Here is a 24689-nt window from a genome sequence, read left to right on the forward strand (position 1 = left end):
AAGGGAACAGGCAGGGCTGTCACCTGGCAAAGTCCAAATAAGCAACTTCTCCACCTCAGCCCATAGGAGAGAGCCTGCACCCCTGTCTCCAAGAAAGCAGTTTCCCAGAAGAGAAAGAGCAGCAGAGCCCTCTCATACCATGCTCCAGGGGTGAGCTGCAAGTAGCAACTGAAAGGTGGCTGAGAGCAATATCCTAGGACAAGTGTGTCTCACCAGCCTTTCTGTACAGCACAGTATGGATCAGTGTGCTGGGGTAAATCCTGTGAAGAGAGAGGGCTCAGGGACTGCCAAGATGCGGGTTGAGGTTGACATTGCCTGTTACTAAGCTAAGAGGTTTGCCAAGGTCTAGAATGAAAGAGTGACTCAACGTACAAATCCCAGACAAGTGCTGTCTAAGTGATGTGTTTACTTGTATTGGCCAAACAAAATAGTATTACTGTATCCTTCTCGTATTTCTTACCAGGGGGGCCTTGATATTAAAGAACAATGGGAGGGTATTGAACAAAATGGGTGTTAATGAAGGAAATTCTACTGTCTGGGTTGTTCAAAGATAAGGTGAAACTACCAGAAGGATTCTTTCTGGTCTTAATATCAGGAAGCTTATCACTTTGCTGACATTGGTGTTACTGAGGCTGTAGTTAGACAAGATGATAAACCCATTTTAGGATGCTTATTACAAGATCAAAAACCCTGTGGCCATATGACACAAAACACTGAAACAACTTCAGTCTGTCAGTACAAATTTGTTCCAAATATTTTGAATTCTTAGAACAACTTCAATCTGTCTTGACAGATCAGTTTTTATCTCATTCTGCCCACTCTAATTTTATGCTGAATACACATCATCTGTTTACCCCTAGTTGGGATAAAGCCTGGCATATATCCATACCCTGTACTCTGGCTAATTCATCAGAAATATGCCCATACCTCATTCAGATCAGATTTGTAACACAGTATGATCCAGGAGCACATTGATCTTATGCTGTGGAAGCACAACCCACGTGCACCCTGTTGACAGAAATAGCATGTGACAGAAAGAATCCAGGAAGAAAGTAGAATGTAAAAAAGCTGGAGGAAAGCTGATGGGCAAAAAAAGAATGAGATCTGACTTAGAAAGGAAAATAGAAAATAAAAAGCAAAAATATAAAGCACGTAAACCAAAAGATGTGAAAACCACACACAAAACTGCATGTAATGCAAATACAGTTACACACGGTACCAGATGTATGTAAAACATTGAGAACATGGACTAAAGGCAACTCAAGACAGGCAGAAGGTCAATGCAAGCTTCTTGACTTGATGAAGAAATGACTGTGCGAAAACCTGGGGTCTGTTTTAGTACAACCAGGCCAAACACAGTGAACCTTTCCATTTTAATATTGGATGATCGTAAGCAATTGCAAGACACTTTGGTGAAGCAGTCTGCACACACAGGCTTGAATATATTGTTATTACTGCTCTGAATGTAAGGCTGTACAGCTGGAAACAAACAGGAAGAATGCACAGATAAAATGGGAGGACTCGATCTGAAGGAGATGAAGAAAACCTCATTAAAATCTAATGAAAGACAATTTAAGGGACTAAGGAGATAAAAAATACCACATGATCTCATTAAATTAGTAATTGAAAAACTCTTGAGAGCAGATTTAGACTTGAGAGATTTCTAACTCCTTTGCTTCCCATAGCCAAATATCTTCCTCTTACAGAGGCAACTATTTTGTTTTTGGTGACAACAGCTCTAACCCTACATGCAGATGTTCATCACAGCTAAAATGTCAGCTGGAATTTATTTTTTTTTCTCTCCTTCTTTTGGCTGCTGGGGAAAGGGACAGACATAAGGAAAGTGAGGGGAACAGTGGTACCTCATCAGCTGGCCTCTTGTTGCCTAATAAGCTTGCCAAGATTGAAAATGTTTGGATTCTTCATTCTTAGAAATTGGTGGGAAAGCATTATTATTAAAAACGGTAGAAGAAATCTTATCTCTACCTAGCTAGATGTCCTTCTATATTAAAAGATCACCAAAGTAATAACAGATTGCTCTTTTCTAACTGGATCATTAGCAAGAGGAGGTGTGTATTTGAACTGACAAGGCATCTCCTATTTAGATACAGTAATGTAACCACACATTATCAGTCCCTTCATTTACAGGACAACAGCTACATACTTTCTCAAAGAGCATTTCTTTTTTTCTTTCTCTTTCTTTGACAAATAAAAACAATTATTTTACAAAGCAAAGGTAGAATGCAGGTTGGACTAGAAAAAAGCTGGAGGCAAAATGAAAAGAAAAATTTAGCTGATATAACAAAAGTTGTAAGAAATGTGACTAAAAATAGTTGAAATTGGAAATCTCAATAATGTAGGGCATTCTGACATAATTAAAATTTCATTCTAGTTCAGCAAAATACTAGAAATGTCAAAAAGAGCACTTTCTTTCCTTGCAGGAGGAACAAAGACCGGTCTTCCAAGGGCATCACTTGCTCCATTTTTTGGAGACTCCAAGGTTATGCGCACTGTAGGCTTTTCTCTCAAGACAAACCATCTGCCCAAAAGGATTTCACATTTTCTTGAGTTCAAAGAAAAGGTGTTACCAGTGCAGACGTACAATGAACAGCACAGTTTAGCATTCACATAAATGGCAACAGGGTTCTGCTCTAATTCAAAAAGACATGGCAATGGCAACCTATCGGTTGCACCTTCACTTGTAAAAAACAGAAAAACATCCTCCCCCTGTCCCTCAGCTTCACAAATCTGAGACTCACTATTACGGACAAAGAGAGATAGTTGCTGCCACTCTTAACTACAAGACACCAAACAGATCTTCCTTCTCTGCATTTAACAAATGAAAAGGGTGTGAAATGAGCTTGTTAGCCTTTTAGTGATTAAAGACAAAGTTAATTGTGATGGAACACTAACTGCAATTATGGTAATCAACTCTAAAATGAGAACAAATCCTTAATATTAGATTCAATTTTGTTAACGAGAACTGGATTTAGGAACTGTTACTTGATTAATTAACCAAGAGATGTAAAGAAGCAAGGAAAGTCTGAACATAATATAGCACTCAAATTCTTTTTGGAAAGGGTAAATACTGTACTATCAATTAGCCCGCAAAAAGCAGCTGTGCTCTCCAGCTACCCACTACTACATATATTTGGGAAAAAAACTCAGGATCAGGAGAAGCAACGGGAGGTTGTATCTTGGAGCAAGCAAACAAAACCAACATGATATAGATGTCAAGAGGTGTTGGAGGGAAGAGGCAAAGTTCAAATGTAAGGGTTATGCAACATGGTAAATGATCCATTAATCTGCCTCTGTAGAGATGCTAATTTGAGATACAGCAGCTACTGCCTTTACATAAAACAGGATTTTTCAAAAATCTTCACAAACTTCACTTATTCCCAGACTGTGAACACAGATAGCAGGGATCTCTAAAGCTGGGTGTCTGATCTCAAGCAATACTTGCTTTCCAGATGCTGCCAAAGGCCCTGAAAAAAAGAGGATTTTTCCCCCATCCTATTCTTGGCATTTAAGCACAGCAAGCACCTAGGAAGGGCAACAGATCATTGTGCCTTGGGGAAATGTTGTGAGAAAAGTGTTTGTGCCAAACAGGTATATAAACTTCTGCCCATGCATCACACATGTAGACTGGGCTGTCCTATTGTTCAGGAAAAATGTGTGGCCTTCTTTAATGTAATAAATTATTACCTTACCTCTATTATTAAGCAGGAAGTCCTTGGGGACTATACCTAGACTAAGAGTGCTTGCATCTCCCAGCTTTGTATTTCCCTTGTAACAGCAGCTATTTTATTAAAATCAAACAGATTAGCTCCATTTTGCAAGTAAGAAGCAGCAAAAAGCAGAGTTAATCCCTGAATAGTTGGAGGCAAACCAGGACCAGGACTCATGGTGTTCCTCAAAGATGCTGGTGGCTCTGCTGCTGCCAACTCCAACAGGAAGATCTCCAATGCATCTGCAGTGATGCTGGGAGAGCAGTGCCCTGAGCCATGGGTGCACTGAGCACCCATGGGGGCTGCAGCACTGACTTCATAGCCACCCTTACTCCTGAGGACATCACTGCCACAGCAGGACTTCCCGCTGTCTTTGTTGCAGGTTACTGTTGCTTCATGGCACCCCACAACCCACTTAATTGGAATTGGTGATGATTTACGTGGTGGCATTTTGGATTTGACTTCCTTTGTTTATTTGTGAATTTCATCTGAATAGATGTGATCTCGACAAATTACTTCATCTACAGTTTTCTTTCCACTTTTAATAGAAGCCTGCCTCAATTTTCATACATGAAATTTTTCTTGCAGAGTATCTGTTTGCCCACAGATCCTTCCTTGAAGCAGGGGCAGAGGTCAGAAAAAACAGATGCTGAATTATGATGCAAAGAGACATACATAGGTATGAAATTTCTTTGTTTGCCTTGTATGCTGGAGAACAAACCCTTGCCTGAAGCACTATGGTATGCAGACATCTAGCGGCTGCATAATATAGTGCAATTAAACATCTTTACAGGACATTTGTAAAAATTTTGCAGTGTTACACCATCAGCTAAAGGCCAGATACCCTGGGTCCTGCTGAAAACAGTGTCTTTGGCTTTGCAAGTCTTTTTTTCAGTCATTACAGCCCTAGTTGTAGGTATTTTCAGGTGCTCTCATCTCGTGTTTCTAGGATTTAATTTTTAATTGTGTGCAACAAGGGTAGTCAAAACATAAAATGCCAAGAAATTAGGATGGTTCAAAATACTGCAGCATATCTGCTGAATCACAGCCTGTAATTTCACACTGAGCCTCATGCACTTGATAATCATTATTGGCTTCCCTGACAAGAGCATGCAGCTTCTCAGGGTTTTTTGTGTTTGTTTTTGATTTGTCTCTTGAGTAAACATCTCCTTATCTATGTGAATTACTACATGTTTCTAAGCCATGAATAAATCTTTCCGCTACCTTTGGTTTGCCTTTTTTTCTACTTGCTCAGCGGCATGTACAACTATCCAACTAGAGAGACCAAGCTTTTTTCTAATTATGATTCAAGATAATGAAATTCACTTCCAACTGACCTATAGTGCATCAAAAAAATCTGGTATGTTCACAACATGCATTTAAAAGCATATTCTCCAGAATTGCTTTATATGTGCTACTTAAAATACTGCTGACATAGTGTATGGTGTGCAGTTGTGTGTGTTTCACTGACTTATCATAACTGTCATCTGTTTTGTGCTCACCACTGTCAGATATTTACATGGGATTCACTTCAGAAAGCACTGTTTGTAGTGTGTATTTGTATTAAAGCCTAAGGGACGCATGGAGTTTATGCAAGATCAAGATGTTTCTGTCTCCACCTCAGACACAAACATCACCTTTAATAACAAGCACAGGAGCTGCTTATGCACTTGAAGCTCCAGCCTTCTCAAGTGTTTTGCTTCTTAAGAGTGGAGTTTGTGTTATGACCTTATTTCTTTATTGTCTTGTGGGTGTGTGGGGGGGGGGTAACCCAACACAGGGAATTTAGTGAATAGTCAGGGTTTGGGATAAGGACTGGTGTGTGTGCTGTCCAAGGATGAGTAGCCAATTCCCTGGCACTGGTGGGAGAGGGACGGGGAGCAGCAGGCTTGGGAACAAGGCTTGCTAGATGTGGTTTCTAACCACTGATCTGGGAGCTGGCTGTGAGTTAGTCAGCAGGTTTTATCCAACCCAGGATGGACCACTTCCAACACAACCCAGTTGAGATGGAAATAGCAAAGGAATATTTCCAACCTCCTCCCTTCTAGAGAAAAAGACACTTAAGGAAGTTTCTTTATGTTGTTTTTGGTTCATGCTACCTTTATGCTTTCTTTTTTCTTTGTTATTCAAGGCTTAAAAGTTCATTGTGTGCTTTATAGGAAAAGTTATTTTCAAGTTTATCTAATACTCACAGGCTCCATCTTCAGTTGCTTGCCTGACATCTTGGGAGGAAAAGGGCCTCTTTGGATCAATATGGGGTCAGGCTCTGGGGAAAACCAAGCAAAAAAGAAAAGCTGCCACTGCCTCTGTACACAGCATGGTAAGGACACTGGTGAGAATGTGAAGATGTAAAGATACTGGACAGAAGGGTCACAAAAACTGACCCTCTCCCTCTTCTCGTTGCTTTTGCAGTCTCATCAAAATTCAGATTAAATTTCTAACTTTTTTTGTGTAGATTTTTTGTTTTTTTGTTTGTTGTGTTTTTTTTTTTAATGTTGCCTCTTTGTTAAGCACTTTTAACTCTTCAGCAACAGTAGCCTTCAGTTTCGCTCTGGGATTCAGAAACAACCTTCAGGAGACAGGAATGCTGACCAGGGATGACCTTGCAGACTCAGTGTCCTAGTTCACGCCTGTTTCTGTACACAGGTACCATACCATGCTTGCCAAGGCAATGTCTGGGATCCAGCCTATCCTTTAACCTACACCAATTTACGCCTGGTCACCTCCCAAGTGTATTTTGGAGACAGGCTTAGTATTTTCACTATTGCGCCACCTATGCCTTGATTTTCACGCAAGGGAAACACAGGAGTCAGGGGAGAAGGCAGCCGTAGGGAGGCATGGTGCTCTCTAAGAGGTTCCTCTGACCTGAACAAGCAGGAGTCCAGGATCACAGCACAGAGTGCAAAGTCCATTACACCATAGTCTGAAGTCAAACTATGAGTTTAAAGCCTCTGTGCTTTCCTGGGAGCTCCAGGAAACTACAGGGGAACACAAAGAACATGTCACCTGCAGAGGGACGATCATCGACAGCAGACATCCTGCCTCAACTCACCTGCCTTGTCCCACAGCTAGCCTTCTCATTCCCAACACCTTTCTGAAGTTTACCAGAAGTCTGCGGAGTCAATGTTTGCCTCATGAGGCGCATAGCTGCTTTTAAGTATTATGTCACCAATTTATTGATCAAAAGTGTGTAACTGCTCAACACCTCTTGGAAACTTATAATTCACATTTCTAATAAAAATTTGAGATTATGTGGAGCATCACACACATTATTACTTACCTTTGAAAATACTTCCAGTGCAGATAGCCATCTGATTCAGAATAATTTTAGCAGCTGCAGGCTTGAAGAGGAAATTATTAATTTAGGCCCTTACACTACGCTCAGAACACCTTTATCAGTTTTTATGATTTCTTACAAATGTTAATACAAAAGCAGGCATGTGGAACTCTAATTGCAGAGTAGCAGAGCCTCGCCACACTCAATAAAACCTCTCATGAGTGCAGCGTAACTGAAGTAATACACCGAGAGTCCTTCCTGCAAATTCCTCCCTGTGGATTCCTACCAAAGCCAGAAAGACTAATTTAACCTTTCCCGACACACCATGAATGAGGGTTGACCACTCTGTAATTAGAATGGGTGTGTTTTGTGAATGATTTTTGTTGTTATAATTAGATCTGGTTCAAAAGACAAAATACAGTTACAAGTATTTTTACCAGTGGCATATTTTTTCTCTTTCAAAGCCAAGCCTAGAAAAAGAAAATCTGACAACTGTTGAGAAAAATTTACTAACCTCAATTCCTCAGTAGCAGTATTTATACGACTAGAAGTTCACTGCACAAGGCAACGCAGGAAAGAACAGCAAACACAGGAAGGGAACACAGGAAAGGAAAATAATGGACTTCAATTTTTTGGTGGAGACATTACATCATTTGCTTTGCAATGTATCTGTATTTCACAGCCGGAATAGTATCAGCTAACTCCAAGATAAGGAACATGTTTGCTTAGTGAATAAATCAAGTTCAGATTTCATCATATTGTCAATATTTGCTGTATTAATATTACAGCTCCTTTCAGTTAATATTAGTTAATAACATGCTGTGTGCAAAGGGAGCAGACCTTCTGAATGAGCTGTGCATATAATTGGGAATTGCCTGGTTCAGAACATGGTTCACTCTGCTTTTGGAGGGTTCCTTCATTTCTGGGTACAAGGAGATAGGAACAGGTCTTCCATTGGTAGAAACCAGTTGACTTCCAGCTTGTAGGGCTTTGTTTTGACATTCTTCCCCACAAGATTTTAGTGCCAAATCTGACCATTAGGACAAATCATCAGACTCCTGTCAAAAACCCCAGACAGTCCAGCCTCCCCATAGCATACCATTGCAGCAGACTTTATGCAGAGACTCCTCCCTGCCCTATGGCAAGATGTGGGCTGGTGGGGGGTAGGCTCTGGAGACCAGCATGTTGGGTTTGGGCTCCAGCTGCAGCTACTTGAGGAGTCATTGCTGAAGGCAGAGGAGCAGCAGTTTGTGAGGCTGCTACATGGACATTATGGAAGTGCTGGGGACATTGCAGCTAGAAAGCTTGGTTTTGACCAGCATTCAAATCTTGAACCACTTGACAATGAGGTTACACTTCATTAAACTTCCTTAAATAAAAGCCTAAGAAACACAAGTTTCCCTAGGTTCAAGAAACAATTTGCCAAATGCTACCATGCTAAGACCAAAACAGAGATGACTTCATGGTGGGCTGTTTGCTGTACATTTTCTGTGCATTTGTTGTGATGCGTGCTGTCTAGGGCAGCTGTGTGTATCTCCAAAGGAAGCACGTTTCTGCAGTACACATAGTTGTGAACAGCCAGCAGTATCCACCCTCCCTCACCCAGCTCAAGTGTGGTGTGTGGGCTTCTCCCATTGTTTCTGCTGTCCCTCATATATACATAAATGTCTCAGAGAATTCGTAACTTCTTATTCAGCAGCAGCATTCCCCATAGCCCTTGAAGAGGTGAACTAAGCATGCCTTCTGACACTGCCTTTACCATTGCCTGGTGATGACTTTGTGATTGATGACTCCCTGATCTGCTCCAAGGGAGTAACCTCCCCTTTGTGAACCCTGGGTTTGCATCTCCATTGTGCCCCTGCCTGGAGCTCGCCATCTGTGCCTCCAGCATTCTTCCACTCACGTAGGTCTCTGCATAAACCTGTCCACCTCATGCTAGTAAAGTGGACCTCACTGATAATTATGGTGATCTAAGCTACTGCCCGTCACATTACTGACTCCATCCTTCAGATCTTGGTGTTTTGCAGGAATCAGAAACTATGAGCTTGACTAGCTGGCTTAGACTACCATGCTCTTATCTGTTCTGTCGTATGTGTCATGTGTGGCCCAGCGTGGCAATGCCCATGCTGTGCAGTGAGCTCAGGACGTGCAGAGCAGGTCCCCAGACCACCATCCTCAGCAACGTATGGAAACAAATGGAACTGTCATAATACACAGGACAACAAAGGCTGATCATTTTCCGCCTAAATTGAACATTTCTTTGCAAAGTCCCATGACTCACCAAGTAGAAAATGATTAAGATTATTCTGTTTATTGTCACATTGGTTAATTTTCATTATTTCAGAACTGCCCTTTATTTCAGTAAGGTTCTCAGTAATGCACATGTCATTCAGCTTTATTCAGATAAACGATGTTAAGTGCATAGGTTTGGCAGAGAAGTGCTCTTTTCTACCCCAAAATTAATTCTGAATTTGTATAATTCTCTCTGTGAACAAACAATGTTTTTTATTAGCTTTATAGAATGCAGCTCCCCTCTACAGAAAAGATGGTTACTGACATCATAAGAGATTACGATAAGGAATAAAATTAAATCTAACAGTCAAAACAAAGTATTTCTACATATTAACATTCATATCAAGCTTAAAATTAGCACACACCACTACTGAATGCTATGGCGAAGAAACTATATAAGCAATGATAATTACCATTTAAAAATAGCCAACAGTGTGAATTGGAAGGTTTAATGTGTTTTCTTCTTTTAACGTACAGTCCTACTCCCAGAATTTCACTGGGCCATGCGGACAGACCAACTGTCACAGCTGTCTATCAAGGCTGAATTAGATGAAGACAAACAATACAGGCTTTGTGGTTCAACTGAAGCAGCAGCCTCAAAAGTTTCCATTTCTCATCTGAGGGCACTGTGGGAGCATTGTCTTCCCCCTCTCTGAAAAGAGAATGGAACAATTATGTTACTGAAATTCCTCCACAGTGGGTCTGAAAGACTGTTTATGTCCAGCCAGGGAGACCGGGAAAACTAAAAACAGGGATTTCATGACAGCAGGTGGGGGCAGTTTCAGGGTATATACTTCAGTGGCATAATGGTCCTGATTCTTTTCTTTCTGGGTAAAGCCAGTGCTTGAAGATTTACTAGCAAAAGGCAATAAAAATGCAAAGTTAAATGCAGTGGTAAAATTGTTAACTTGAAACAAACCTTTGCAATTGGCTTTCTGAATCAATCAGGTAATTGACTCTAATGTGGAGAGCATGGCAATCAACTAGACAGTAAAACATACTAGTCACTGAGAAATTTTTACCATTTACTCTTCGGAGGCCCCGACCAAGGCAAGTGCTGAGTACACAGCTCTTTCTCACAGGAGTCGAGTGGGCTCAGGAGATAGAAAGCAAACACCCAGTTTGTCCCTCCTAATAGCAGTAATATTCATTAGCAGCAGAGATAAACCAATACTTGATTCCATGAAAACAGCTATTCCTGTACTTCAGCATAACCTCAGGAAATCAGCTGTTCAGGTTGCCCTAGTGCTCTAGTTCAGAAGGAGTAGGTATGAGAATGTCAAACCATTTCATTTTGTTGTACTACTAATTTCCTTTTTTCTGAGGTTTAGTGCCAACTATAGCTCAGTACGTACACACAAAATATCTGTAAGTGCTTGGGTGCAAGCCATCACCCGGGGCTACAGTTCCCTCCAGGAAGAGTCAACACACCTCTAGAGAGTCCCACTCTTTTTCTTAAGTAGGGAGTGTCAGTTAGCCACAGTGCTGCTAAGAAATCAGCATCTACCCACAAGACAATCTGTGCCATGATTTCCATGTACTCCCTGGTTATCATTCAATACCCCCAAAAGTCATGGTATCTGGCAGCAGGACCATTTGATGGTCAACTGGAAGAACTTTCTAACAGCTGCCTCCTAAGGGAGGCTGTAACCCCTTCAAAGAGCAGTTAGTTTTAGCCACAGTTATGCTTTCTGTAATAGCACAGAGGATCCCCAGTTCTTCCTGGGGTTTGGTATAAAGGTCTAATATAAAAAAAACATACAATAATAACAAGTTATGCTCCATCTCTGGAAAAACTCTTGGCATGTTTTTCAGTGGCTGACTGGTATGAGGGTGCAGGGACCAACCTCCTCCTTGAACATGAACAGAAAGGTTCCTCTCGTGTGCACAGAAAATACTGGATCAGTGAATCAGACTGAAAAATCTGAGTGAGTAAGCTCAAAAGAAGCTAAAAACTTTGCATTCCTAAGGTTCTGTGTAGGCAAACAAATGTTGTGACATGGTGGCACTGTCTCGATCTCAATTAGCACTAGACTAACTAACAAAACTGTTTTATACACCGCAGTGAGTAGTATCTCTGTTCTTTCTTGGATAAGCCCTAGTGTGATGTAAGGGTGACTGAGTATCTAATTACTTCTTAATTGAATGCACATTTTGTACATTTTTCACTAGTTTAACTTAATGCTTTTGGTCCAAAAATCAAAGCCAGTGAAATTAAGTTGAACTGGGATTTGGGCAGCTATTGTTATTAATGGATTACTTTTGGAAAGGAGCTTAATTTTGAACCAGTTTGAATACTTCAGTTGCATTTGTTATAGAAATACTTCATGTATTGTTTGACAAAAGACTGATTGCCTATATTGGAAGTGTTGTTACATATATTTACCCTTTATTCTTATGTAAGAGTAGTGTTCCTACCATGCTAAATTAATAGCAGTGCTCCATAAAACACGTGGTTAAGTAACACGCTATTTCAGGCTACAGGTTTATGTGGATTTGAAGATACCTGCTTCTCATACACTCTTGGTAAGTTTTTGGAAATGTAATATTTGAGCCACAATTATACAGATGTGTATGTGTATTATAACCAGACAAATTACCTAGATTCCTTGCTTGTTTATAGATTATATTTCTGCCTCTGAAATTTCCTTTGCTTGGGTTGAGGACTACATACAATGAGTCCCACTACTTCTGGTGAGGTCCTCTACAGATCACACAACCATCCCCAAAGAACAGCTTTTCAGGATCAGTGCCATAAAGTGTAAATATCTGGTAAATCTGAGAGCTATTATCACAATACCCATGGTTTATAAAAAAGTAATATTAAAAAATATTAATCGAAATTCAGCAATAATCATACTTAAAATCAGACAGTAAAAAAAAAATTCATTTTGTTCCCAAGAATATTTCTTTCTAATTATTTCGTATAATAATTTTATGTACTTAGGATTCCTCACATTTTCTTGCACAAAACTGAGATAAACACAAGACTGTAACTTTATCTCAGGAACAAGGAGCAATGGCAGGAGCAAAGACAAGGCCAAGCTGGTATATTTTTAAGAACCAAAGGTCCCAAGAGTAATAGACAGAACACATTTAAAAGAGAAGATATACAGAAATTTCAGTGAAAAGGATTATTTTTCAAAGTCCTCCAAAAGTGTTGAGAAAGTGCAAATAAAAGGGCTATGTAGAAATGAAATAGGATGGCCATGATAATATGCTCTTTCATCTGGTAAGGAGGAAATAAGATACCCAACTGCAGCAGGAATAGGTCAATATCACTACACAAGATCAAAGACTTTCTTCTGATACATAAAAGTAGTCAGTCAATCTGCTCTCTGGAGAACTTTTCCATCTCTTTAGTCTTACCATATTTCTTACTATTATTGCCTCACACAAAGTCTCTGTTTTTTTTTTCCTTACAGAAGCATCTTGCCTTCTCATCCCCAACACTGCATTAAACCAAAACATGTAAGAGCTTAAAACAATTCAAAGAACATGAGTAGCAAAACCATGTTAACACTGACAGTACATTGCCACCTTCCTGAAAACAGCACCTGAAAGCATGGTCAGGCATGAATTCAGTGTCTCAAAAAAGACAACCAACTATCTTAGGAATCCTTATCTTTCCTGAAACACTTTGCATTCCTTACCATGCAAAGGTCACAATTTTTTGAGACTACATCTAATTTTGTGGACATTTAACAACACCTCGCTAACTAAAAGCTATCTTTGTTTCTTTTGAGTTCCAGGGATGCATGAAAATCTTTTTAAAATTACAGTAAGTTTTGCTTGGTAGCACTGCTCTGGCATAAACTGTGGTCTTAGTCATAAAACATTGCTAACAACAACCACTGCTGGCATTCTCCTCCTTGTGTGACAATTATCAGTTGCAAAAACCTTTCAACTGATAACGTGGTCAGGTTCGTTTGTTATTTATCTTCAAAATGTTGCTGTATTCTTAGCAAGAGTTTGTTTGCATACTTCAATTGAATTGTTTTCTTTCCTATAAAGAATTAGAATCGCAAATTCTATAACTACCTGGACCCTCAGTTCCAGTGGAGTAATAACATTCTCCTTAAAAATCTCTCAGTGATTTCATCTAGGTAAACCAGAATGCACTCCCACTGTCTAACATGTATAACATTGCCAAAGAAACAACCCATATTGTAGGATTTCTCCTGTGGCTGTGGTCAGACACATGTACCTGTACGTCTTTCTGACATCCCTGATATCTGAGAGCTGTTGCATGGCTACATTTTACACCTACAAATCTAGAGTGTCTGTACTTTAACAGACAGGTGTAGTTTTATCGAAGATAATTTAAGCTTCCTACCACTGTGTCTCAGCACTGATTTGCAGCATTTTCTCCATAAGAGAAAATAGCATGGCAGAGTTTCAGTATGTGTTCAGACTCCAGCTTTTGTGTTGAAATTGTGAATAAACATGCTGTGGGTGTTCTTATGACAGACATTCCCAGCTAGATTATCACTTCCCAAGCAGCAGTGCACAAACTATATTTGGTTTATGGTAAGCAGCTGGAAAATATACTCTCAAAATGACTTTCATCAAAAGGCTGATGATAACAGAGAATTATGGATAGCAAAGAATTTGAGATGTTGATAGAGGGCCACAGGTCAAGAAATTTGGAAGCCCTTGTCAGCATGAAGTATCTTATTTGAAGCTTAAGCAAGGGTCTGGTCACTAGGCTACCTTATGATTATTTTTAGCTTTGAAAAGGAATCACAGCATTTTGTTTCTTCTTTGCTTCTTTACATGCTAAGGGATTTTGAATTTTTTCCATTGTTCCACCAATATTTGCCTATTTCTAAGAAGAGTTCAGGAAAGGGTTGAACAGTGACAATTCCAATATGGTACTCATTCTGGAAATGGGTACAATTCAAAATGGTTTTCTTCCTTATTTAGGGCTTGATGCCTATACTGATGCTCTGGCCTGGACACAGCATGAATTCCTACTACAGCAATGAACTAGTCTATGACTTTTGGGCTGGCTGTGGCTACGAAATCCCTAAATTGTGGCTTCTGTGTCACAGGTATGTCACACATGCAACAAATGTGTTTTGCTACTCACTAATTTGAATTGTCAGTAGTCGGAAGACAAGTCAGGCTGACATCGCAGGGTTAATTTATAACCTCAGTGCACACCCAGTCTTCTGCTATTTCAATGAAGTAATGGGAAGCAACCTGAAAAGGCACCCTCTTCCAGCCATTCCTGAAGCTCTTGGTTCCCTGAACACTCCAAGAGCTTTGATATGTTTCCAACAGGTCTCTGATTATGGTGTGTAGCTCACAAGCCAAAGTGCTTGGCCCTCTGTTCTGTAGTCATGCACTCAAAGGTAAATGCATTCTCAAGTACTGTGAGGTGGCAGCAGAATGCTGGGCACTATACATAAGCTCTTAAAAATGGGAGAGCAATAGTTGGTTTCACTGATAACATGAAGTTGAGTTTCTTTCAAAGACTGAGACTTAAAATTAAACCAATTACCTCTTAAGCACAAAACCTAAACTCAAGGAGGCAAACAATGACAAATGAAAAATCACTTGCTGAGAAACAGCATAAATACTTCATTAAATCTAGGAAACTGGTGTTTGTATTTCTAAAGAACTAGTGTTGATAATCTTTGTGCTCTTTTTTTAAAAAACCAGGAAAAAGAGAAGAATGGCCACTGTAGCCTAATGATGCATGACTGCTGAAAGCTCACTCCAGCTCTGGATTTACACAACAGGAAAGAATAAAATCCCCAAGCGCTGGAACTTCTGCAGAGCAATTTGTTTGCGAACTTCAGGAACTACCAAGGCTACTAGTAAACTGAGAGTAAAGACACATATTTATTTGGTAATATAAACCTCTGTTCACTGAGATTTATTCAGGCAAAGAAATAAAGACCATAGCATCCTGCCACTTTTACCTTCATTTCTCAATGGTGAAGTACAGCTCCCTAGCTCACTCTGAATTTGAATGTCCCTTCGTATTCTATAATCTGTTCCCATACAACGAGCAATGCCACAAAGAGGGGAGTGCACCACTAGCTGTTTAGTACTCGCTCATTCCCAATGGCAACACTGATCCCCTGTTCCATGTTCTATGGAAAAGGCACCATAAGCTGCCACAAGAGCAGCTCAGCAGCTTCAAAAGCAAGTAATTTTCACTATCCACTCACTAACACATTGGATACCATCACCACATTGCCCTCTCTTTTCACTGGGAAACTAATGCTGTGACAGTTTCTGCTCGCCTGCTGAGACCTGTCAGTACCAGGCAGACAGGCTCTGCAGCATCAGGCATGCAGTCGCCATTCCTCCCACCCAAAATAACTCCTTCCTGTGCCTTAGGCCTAGAATAACCTTGATAATTTAATTATGTCATTTATTTTTTTTCCTCCGATATTGAATACACAACTAGGAAAACAGTAGTTCTATTAAGAATGGTTTTTAATCCAAATTAATTTCTGTCTGATTTAGCAGACATTGGGTAAACTTCTAGCTACTGACAATCTGAGGTCTACCAAAAATGTATATATATGTATGAATGCATACATGCATTTGTGTATATAAAAACTGATACTTTTTTTCAGGAGTTTGTGAATCTCTCACCAAAAAAATCGTAGAATCATAGAATGTATTGGGTTGGAAGGGACCTGTAAAGGTCATCTAGCCCAACCCCCTTAAAATAAGCAGGGATATCTCCAACTAGACCAGATTCCTCAGAGCCCCATCAAGCCTGACCTTGAATGTCTCTGGAGTAATGTAGATAGATAGATGGAGTAGGTATAAACAATCATCACATTTGGAGGACTATTCTTCATTTAGAGATACAAAGTAAATTGTTGCATCTGAGATACAAACGTTTGAGGCAACACACTGAAGACCTAATTCTTTAGTTTACTGGTTACACGCTCAGTAGAAAATAAATCAAATCTTGCCAATTCAAAAATAAAATATTCTTTCAATTTAACTTTAGCAAGTTATTATTGGAACAAGGTCTTACTGTCTTGTATTAAAAGAATCTCATTGATTCCAATGACTTCTGCACCAGGCATTTATTTAACCTCCTCTTAGAAAATGGGAGCAATGTCATTTAACTATCCTATGCGTGGAATCATGTTTATACACCTCGATTTATAAAAGGATAATGACATGCCATTATTAATTTATTATTATTATAAATTTCAGTTGATATTCAAGTGTTTGAAATCAGACATCTTGCTCTTTCACAGACAGAGCTATTCCACTGACAAAATAAAGGATAAAGGCATGCCTATAAAATCAGTCACATGTAAAGCAGTAAGAATTAAAGAGAGGGTAGTAAATCCATTGGAAATCACAAATTTTTCTGTCTTCAGGGAGGAATACGATTTTTTAAAAGTACTTCATTAGGAAAGGTGGCAAGCCCCAAAATAAATCAGCCTGCTGGTATAGGAAGGACATTGAGGTGCTGGAGAGGGTGCAGAGAAAGGCAGCTAGGCTGATTAGGGGTCTGGAGAACAGGTGTTATGAGGAGAGGCTGAGGGAGCTCTGGCTGTTCAGCCTGGAGAAAAGGAGACTGAGAGGAGACTTCATTGCTCTCTACAACTGCCCGGAATAAGGTTGTGGTGAGGTGGGTGTTGGCCTCTTCTCCCTAATGACTAGTGATAGGGAACGGGGTTAAATTGTGCCAGGGGAGGTTCAGATAGGATATCAGGAAAAATTTCTCCACAGAAAGAGTGGTGAGGCATTGGAAGAGGCTGGTCAGGGAGATGGTGGAGGCACCATCCCTGGAGGTGTTATAAAAACAGGTAGATGTGGTGTTTTGGGTAATGGTTTAGTGGTCACAGGGATGCAGGGCTGATGGTTGGACTTGATGATCTTGAAGGTATTTTCCAACCTTAATGATTCTATGATTTTATACTTACAATTCACATTTTGATTAATGAGTCAGGACTCAAATTGCCAAAAAACTTCAATAAAATGGAAGATTTGGAGTTTTTCTTCCTTGATTCTCAGGAGCGATAGCATTTCATGTCCCCATTGTTAAGCTTTGCTGTATAGCAGTAAGAACCACAACTCGTCTCCTGAGATCACCTGATCAAGAAATACTCTGGTGCCCGTAACAAGGGCTCTGAGTCAAGTCTGAAATATCAAAACACTAGCACTAACACTGAGGAAATCACAATGTTATCCCATACCTCTTTTCTTTCAGAAAATGATCCGGGCATCCTGGTAAACAGCTGAACATGAGCCAGTAATGCACCCATTTCCACAAAGGTCAGCAGCCTCCTGGGCTACACTAGGAAGAGCATTGCCAGCAGGTGGAGTGAGATGATCCTTGACTTCTACTCAGCACTGATCAAGAACATCTAGAGGAATGGGTCCAGTTCCGGGTTCCCCAATTCAAAATAAACAGGAACATGCTGGAGTGAGACCAGCAATAGGCCACAAGTGCAATTAAGGATTCCTAGAAGAATAGACAGAGAGCTGGGACTTTTTAGCCCAGAGAGGTATCAAGAGGGATCTTATCAATATGAGAAGAAACATAGAAAATGGCACCAGACTCTTCAGTGGTATCCAGTGAAAGGAGAAGAAGCAATGGGTACAAATTGAAATAAAGGAAATTTCCTTTACAACTAAGAAAAAGCTTTTCCCTACTAGAGTGGTCAAACACAGGTACAGGTTACTCAGAGAGGTTATGGATTTCCATCCTTACAATATTCAAAACCCTGCTGGACATGGCCCTGAGCATCCTGCTGTAGTTAAAGCTACTTTGAGCAGACAAGTGGACTAGTAGATCTCCAGAGGCAGCTTCCAATTGCAGCTATTCTGTGATTCTGTTGCTCTTCACTATCTAAAACCAAACTCAATTTTTTCACCTTCAGTGTCTGAAAAAAAATCTGTACTGAGTTTCCCTCCAAATTCCTTAACACCTGACTGGTTCTATCACTACTGGACATTACTTAAAGAGGTTAGAAATAAGATATAAAACGGCTTTTTCTGACGAAGCATACATGAAAACTTTGGCACCTGCAGGAGAGAAAGGATGTAAAGGCTGCTGTCTAAGGGGTGCTTTAAAAACCCACACATAGTAGTGTCCAAAGACTCATTAACCCCAGGTTATAGCAGAAAAGCAGAGCCAAAGAGGCCAATTAGATAGCAACAAACTTATTCTAAAGCCCATTTGGTTAAAGAGAGCAGTAAAGCTACAAAGTTCTACCTGTTGCCACCCTGAAAACTATTACCTCCCCATTTGTTTCTGAGTCTTCATTGCAATATGCAACCAATGTCAGTAGTCACAGTTTTAGAACCCTTACCCATTCCTATAAACGAAGGAAGGTGTCTTTTGTTAGGATATCTGAGGTCTGTGTGAGGAGCTATTATTTCTCTACACCTTCCTTCCGGAGAGATCTGTGTGAAGAAATAACTACAAAGTAAGTAGTATTGTTTTCTTCCCTTTCTCCCTCTTTGCATAGAAGAAAGGTGATCAAAGCCACACACTTTTTTTTACACTTCATATGTCTAGTTTCCAGCTCCCCAGAGACAAACCCAATAGCAAGAATATATTGTAAACCCTTGATTGGTTCACTGCTATTTGGACTAATGCATCCAAAACTCAAAAGAAGACCTAGCCAAAAGAATTTCTAATAAATAATTCAATCAGGTGTAGAGAGCCAAGTGCCAATTCTTCTGTGGGCTACACAAAGCCAGGAGTCACAGTTCTTTCTCAGTGCTTGAGAGCCCATAATTAGCACAGCCCTAAAGTGAGGGCTACCATTTTGCATTTAAAATTCCTTCATTTGGGAATTAAAAGGGCAGATTATTTTGTGAAGCACAGCAAAGATAAATCTTATTATTTAAAACAAATCTATAAGTATTTACAAATGCAATGAAATTTCAAGCATGAAAGCAAAAGAGAAATTTTTACATTTCAGTTCCAGCACTGTAAAGGAAACTCTTACCTGCTTAAATTTCAAACTCCGTGTGTCAAATAATTTTACAGTTACAGACTTGAATTACCTGCATTGGCCTCAGGACATTATTCACTCTCTGGGAAAAATTGTACTTTAATATTACTATGACTTTCCCAAGTAATTTTTATGCAGAAGTCAGGATGGATTTGAAACATCCATTAAAATATTAAAGTAGACAACATTTGGTGACTGCAGAGAACCATGTAATTGAGAATTGGGCTTAGGCATGTGCCCAAAATTAAATATGGGAATGAGAAAAAAATACTAATAAAAGGACCAATGCTTTATTTCTTTGCTTAACTTCTGGGATGTGGACATTAAATAAGGCTATAAAATACAAATAAAACCTTACTTCAACAATGCTTAGATACATACACTATATTGAACACTTACACTACATGGAAAGACCATGAAATTGTTGGCCACTGTCCCAGCCCATTTAATAATTTCTGTCACATGCAGGAGGAAAGATATTCCCATTTGGTTTTAATGGATCCATTTTTGGAAGCACTGAATTATTAATCTCTTTTAGGAATTATCTGCAGCCTGATCACTTGTTAACTTCATAGGAAGTTGGGGGCTGGATCCAGAGCATGCTCTGACAAGGCTTAACTCCATAAGAGAGCCTAAAGTGAACTAAGGAGTTCCATCACTGACCTAGATAGGTCAAGACAGTAATGTACAAATAAATGTCCTTACCTAAAACTGTATATTAAAAACCTTTCAGCCACATGCTTCCAACTGAAACTCTGGATGAATTGGTTGTCTTGTGAGCATATGGCTTTGAAGAAATGGGCAGGTAGAAAAACTGATGCTTTTATAGAATGGATTCTACCAGTAAAACAGGGTAGTGGGTAGTACCCATTGATTTTATTACATAAATAATGCTTACTGTAGGATAATGGATGAAAATTTTACTATGTTGAAAAGTCATAGGACTTATTAAAGAAAGCAAGTGAACAGATTAATTCTGGTCTTGAAGACTTCCCAGATTAGTTGTCTTACTATTTGTATCAAGGTGGAGCCACTTCATTACAAAATCAACTGTAAGTGTTGGTGCCTTGACTTAGTACTTTCAAGGTAACTAGTTGTCTTGATAGCAAATCTTTTTTAGCTCTTTAAGAATCTCATTACCAGGTTTTTCATTATAGTAAAACATTGATTAATGAAGTATTATGAGACTTAAGATTAACTGTTGAGCACTGAGGAAATTTATCTTATAACTGATAGAGGTTAGAGGAAGATGCCATGGGAGGTTTTAACAACTCAAGTGGGGATAATGCAGGTTCACGTGTATTAACTTTTGTACATTAAATCCAATGTCATTCTAAAATTCTTGTTCTGTGAGCCAATGCAGGCTGAAAACATCACTGAAGACAAGAAGAAGCAACTACTTTGATGAAATATGAAAAATTAGCCATGACACAAGTTAATTAGTTTCCTCTTGTATCTGCACTGGTTTTGCCCAAGATTCAGTCCTGTTGGGAAAGAACAGCATTGCAAAGCAGGGAGAAGGAATTAAAAAAAAAAAAAAAAAAAAAAAAAAAAAAAAAAAAAAAGCCTCCTTCTAAAACTACTACTTTATTTCTTTAACAGATAACACTAGAAAGATTCACTAATGACTGGTCTTCTAAGAACACAGCAAGAAATGAACCAGTGAAACTCAGTAAGTGGAGAATTCTACCACATAATCTGGGCATACTGTGCTTTTGCTCACTGCAGTAGGAGAAATTCAAAGCTACAAGAAGTAACTGTGATCTAACTGTGTGTGATCCACTGTCTACTGAAGTCATTACAAATATTTAAATTCCCTAATCACATCTGAGATTCCAGCCACTAAGGAACAAATAAATAGCAACCAAACTATTATACCATGGGATAAAATAAAACAGTGCAGTATCAAAATTTACAATTGTGACAACATTTAAAATTGGCTGAAATTAACCCACTGCATTTTCTCCTTTAGCTAAATCTGCCTTATGAAAATTATTTCAATGTTTTATTCTTCCCCTAAGCTTTTACTTACCTGAATAAAGGTTTTTGTTGCTCCTCCTCTTCTGCTACTGAAATGCAGCCCTGATAACTCTATCGCTAAGTGGCTGAGTTGGTCTGAAGTTATCTCCTAGGATTCCATCACAGCCCTCTAAAAGTTCTGCACCTTTAACATGTGTCCTCAGTCTACGAAACTCCTCTATCTGAAAGGAAGAAAAAAGGACATGAAGAAGCTGAGATACATTCTTCATGGTGGGACTATTAATCAAAATCATCCTTGCCCACCCACTTCTGCAGCTTTGAAACCTGGACTGTTCAGGTACCATATAATAAGGTCAAGATACATCATTAATAAGATTTTGTAATAGTTGTCAGCACTGACAAAACCTTTAACATATAGAGAAAAATATGAACTTGGTTTGACAAACTTATCTTTTACTTTTTCATAACTTTTTTTGGGATCTATATTACTCCTTAGGCATTGTAGATACATTCTACAGAACAACCTCACAGTTGCAACATGAGAGTAATCACTCTGTTCTTCTTCAAAGAAATGCATTTCAGGAATAACTTGGTTGACTATAAATAGTTTTCCATTTTCTTCTAGTGATTTATTTACCATCTGAAATGATTGCTTCATTTAAATAAAAAATATTTTCTAAACCAGGAAAATTCTGAACAGACTTTCAGCTTTAGAGGAAGTCTGCTGAAATTTTATATGGAAAAATATTTTTTTCACATCAGAACAAAATACCACCTCAACATCTCTGTAGAAGTAGGTGCTAAGTGTACTTAGAAAATTAAAACAGTCAGAAATCTATATAAAACATTTCAATTAGTCCAAAACTACTATGCTTCCAGTTTATAGACACTTTCTAAATCTAATCTAGTGTAGGGAAGAATGCGAACACCTTCCATCTCTATCCCTGGTATCAGCTCCAAGCTCTGTGTGATAAAAGAACTAAGGAAATCAAAACTAAGGAAATCTCAGTAAGATTATACCTTATTGTTCACAGTGCTGTTTTTAAGAGTCTGGTATTTTTAAAAAAGTAGGAGCAACTACTAAAAAAAATTGTGTTTGTTTTTGCTTTGGCCTATTGGTAATCTATCTTAAGTGGATACAGCAAACCTACTTGAAGGCAGACTCCCCTAGGCTGAGCCTTTGTACTTGTACTGACCCTGTGATGCCTTACTATCCAGCTCAGCTGTAGCTTGAAACTGAAGCTACACACAAAGCAAAATGGAACCTTAAGTATTTAATCATTACATCATCTAAGAAATTATAGAGAGTTAATTTATCCAGGAAAAAGAAATTCTGAACAATTACAGAGAGAATGCAAGTGTGATTCCAGAATTAAAACAAATGAGGTACTAAACAGCAAGTAATGGCAATTTTATTCTTATATTGTCTGCAGAGAATACTTTCTTAGCGCAACATGGAAGACAATTGCATTCATTGCTGTTTTCCACTCTACAGCAGAACTGATACAGACTTATTTAATTGATTTAGAGGCTATCTCTGCTCTGCTGTAGTCTCCTCAAAAAACAGCGTGCTGAGAAATCAACACTCAGCTTCTTGGAGCTGAGATGTGAGGCAACTGCTTAGACTGAAAAGATGAAAAGCAGAACACACTGTAAAGCTCCTTGGAGGTGCTTTTAGAGACAGAACTCTCTGTTGGAACATGGTTTGTTTGCTTAAAGAAAACTGAAAACAAACCCACTACAGACTTGGAACTGAAAAAGTGTTCAGGAGTCAAGTGCTGGTAAATCACTGAATGGGTTTTGTAAAGTTGCCCTCTCTTACCATCTGAATCAACTCTGCAAAGACTGCAATAACCGTCCTTTAGGAAGGAGCATGTTGCAAGAATGTGGCTTTTGTTTGATCTTTTGAGAATGAGAGACTTCAAACAAATACAGATGAAGGAGAGGGAAGAGCAGACTTACTGCACAGCTGGCATTCGTGAGCTGTCTCCTACAATAACTACAAATGCTCTGTCCCAGTCTCCACAGTGAAACCTTTGGGAGCTACTTCTCACAAAGCAGCTACCAGTCTCCTCAGTCAAGAAAGCAGGACTGACTTGATCCATGTGCCTGCTCTTTAGTCTACAGAGAAGAATTGCAGCCCTACTCCGAGGTGGAATGGCTTCTGAGCCCACCAGCCTCCTTGTTCAGTCTTTCATGTCCTGGTTCACAGCCCCATGACAGAGACTCTATGTACATGGTGGTCTGCCTCACTCTTGAGAAGAAATTGTGAGGGAAGTATAGTAGCTCTGCTGACACTACTTTCTGTATTAAATTTCCATGTGATAAAGCAACAATATGTGTGCCCCAATCACCCTGCTTCCTCTAATATGGAACCATTTACTATCTCCTCCCAACCCCCCTCAAGTCATTGCTGTGAAGTACACCCTGTAAGTCTCCCAAGGAAACGGGTGTTTCAAAGGCATATAGCTAAACACTCTTGGATAGCCACACACTTTCAACAGGAACAGCTATTTATAAAAGTTTATCTAAAGCCCAGAAGACACTAAGGATGACCCATGCCTGTTAGCACCAAAATTCAGGATCCAATTCTAGTCAGTGAAATGCATAATGTTAACACTTTTACTGAGTAAAAATAGTTATTTTTTATTTTGTAGAATTTTGCAAGAATGTTTTTACCACTTTCCTGTATTCAGATCCTGACTACCGCTTTCTTTTGTTCCACTTAAACATTTCCAGAACACACAGGGCAAAGAATTTGCATGTTTCTCCAAAAACATTTCTTCTAGATGAGAAATAGAAGCATTATCCCTGTTTGAAAATTTCAGATGTCTCCATGACACCTTCCAAGAACATAGACCTGTTTCCCAGTGAACAGAATACTGTGAACCTCTCAGAGTGCTATATTTCACAAGCTACATAAGTTCTGCACAATTCCCATTCCAGCTCCATATGCTCATTACTATTTCTGTCCTTTATGAGGTCTTGATTTTGAATGAGGTCGACAAAAGGATTAGAGACCTCACTATTCAATACAAAACCAGTTAACTCTGACAATGACTACAGAAGAATGACAGCTTCTTGCTGCATCATTGTTTGAAATCCCTATTCTGAGTGGCTTAAACAATGTACTTGTTCTGGGCTTCAGCAAACCACAAAGCACATTATTCACATTTGTCCTGTTTTGTGTTTTTTTTAATATAGTGGAGAGAAGCATGAGCAAGTCTTTTTCAGTTATTTCCTTCTCTTTACTGGCCTAATAGGAGTGGGTTTTCTATTTTCTCCCATTGCATTTCAGCCATGTACATGCATTGGTAAGGTGTCTCACAAAAGAAGTCAAGACAGTTCTTTCTGGGCTGTATATTTCAACATAGGACAAGTGAGGATGATAAAAACCACAGAAGGCAGGAATATGTAAAAAGAGCACTGCAGGGGGCAGCTTTCCAGACAAGCTCC

The 24689-nt window shown here is 39.3% G+C and overlaps 1 protein-coding gene across 1 annotated transcript in view; it reads right to left on the reverse strand.

The window, feature by feature from the left end:
• Window positions 1-9484: 9484 nt before the first annotated feature.
• CA8 (carbonic anhydrase 8) overlaps window positions 9485-24689 on the reverse strand; it is a 49575-nt gene continuing 34370 nt past the window's right edge. Inside the window, exons 8-9 of the mRNA XM_051609769.1 lie at window positions 21286-21454; window positions 9485-9949 (exon numbers count right to left, since the gene is read on the reverse strand). Of these exons, the coding sequence (XP_051465729.1) occupies window positions 21320-21454 (135 nt within the window). The 3' untranslated portion in view covers window positions 9485-9949; window positions 21286-21319. The remainder of the gene's footprint in view (window positions 9950-21285; window positions 21455-24689) is intronic.

This window comes from Apus apus, chromosome 2 (assembly GCF_020740795.1).
Source record: "Apus apus isolate bApuApu2 chromosome 2, bApuApu2.pri.cur, whole genome shotgun sequence".
Classification (NCBI taxonomy): domain Eukaryota; kingdom Metazoa; phylum Chordata; class Aves; order Apodiformes; family Apodidae; genus Apus; species Apus apus.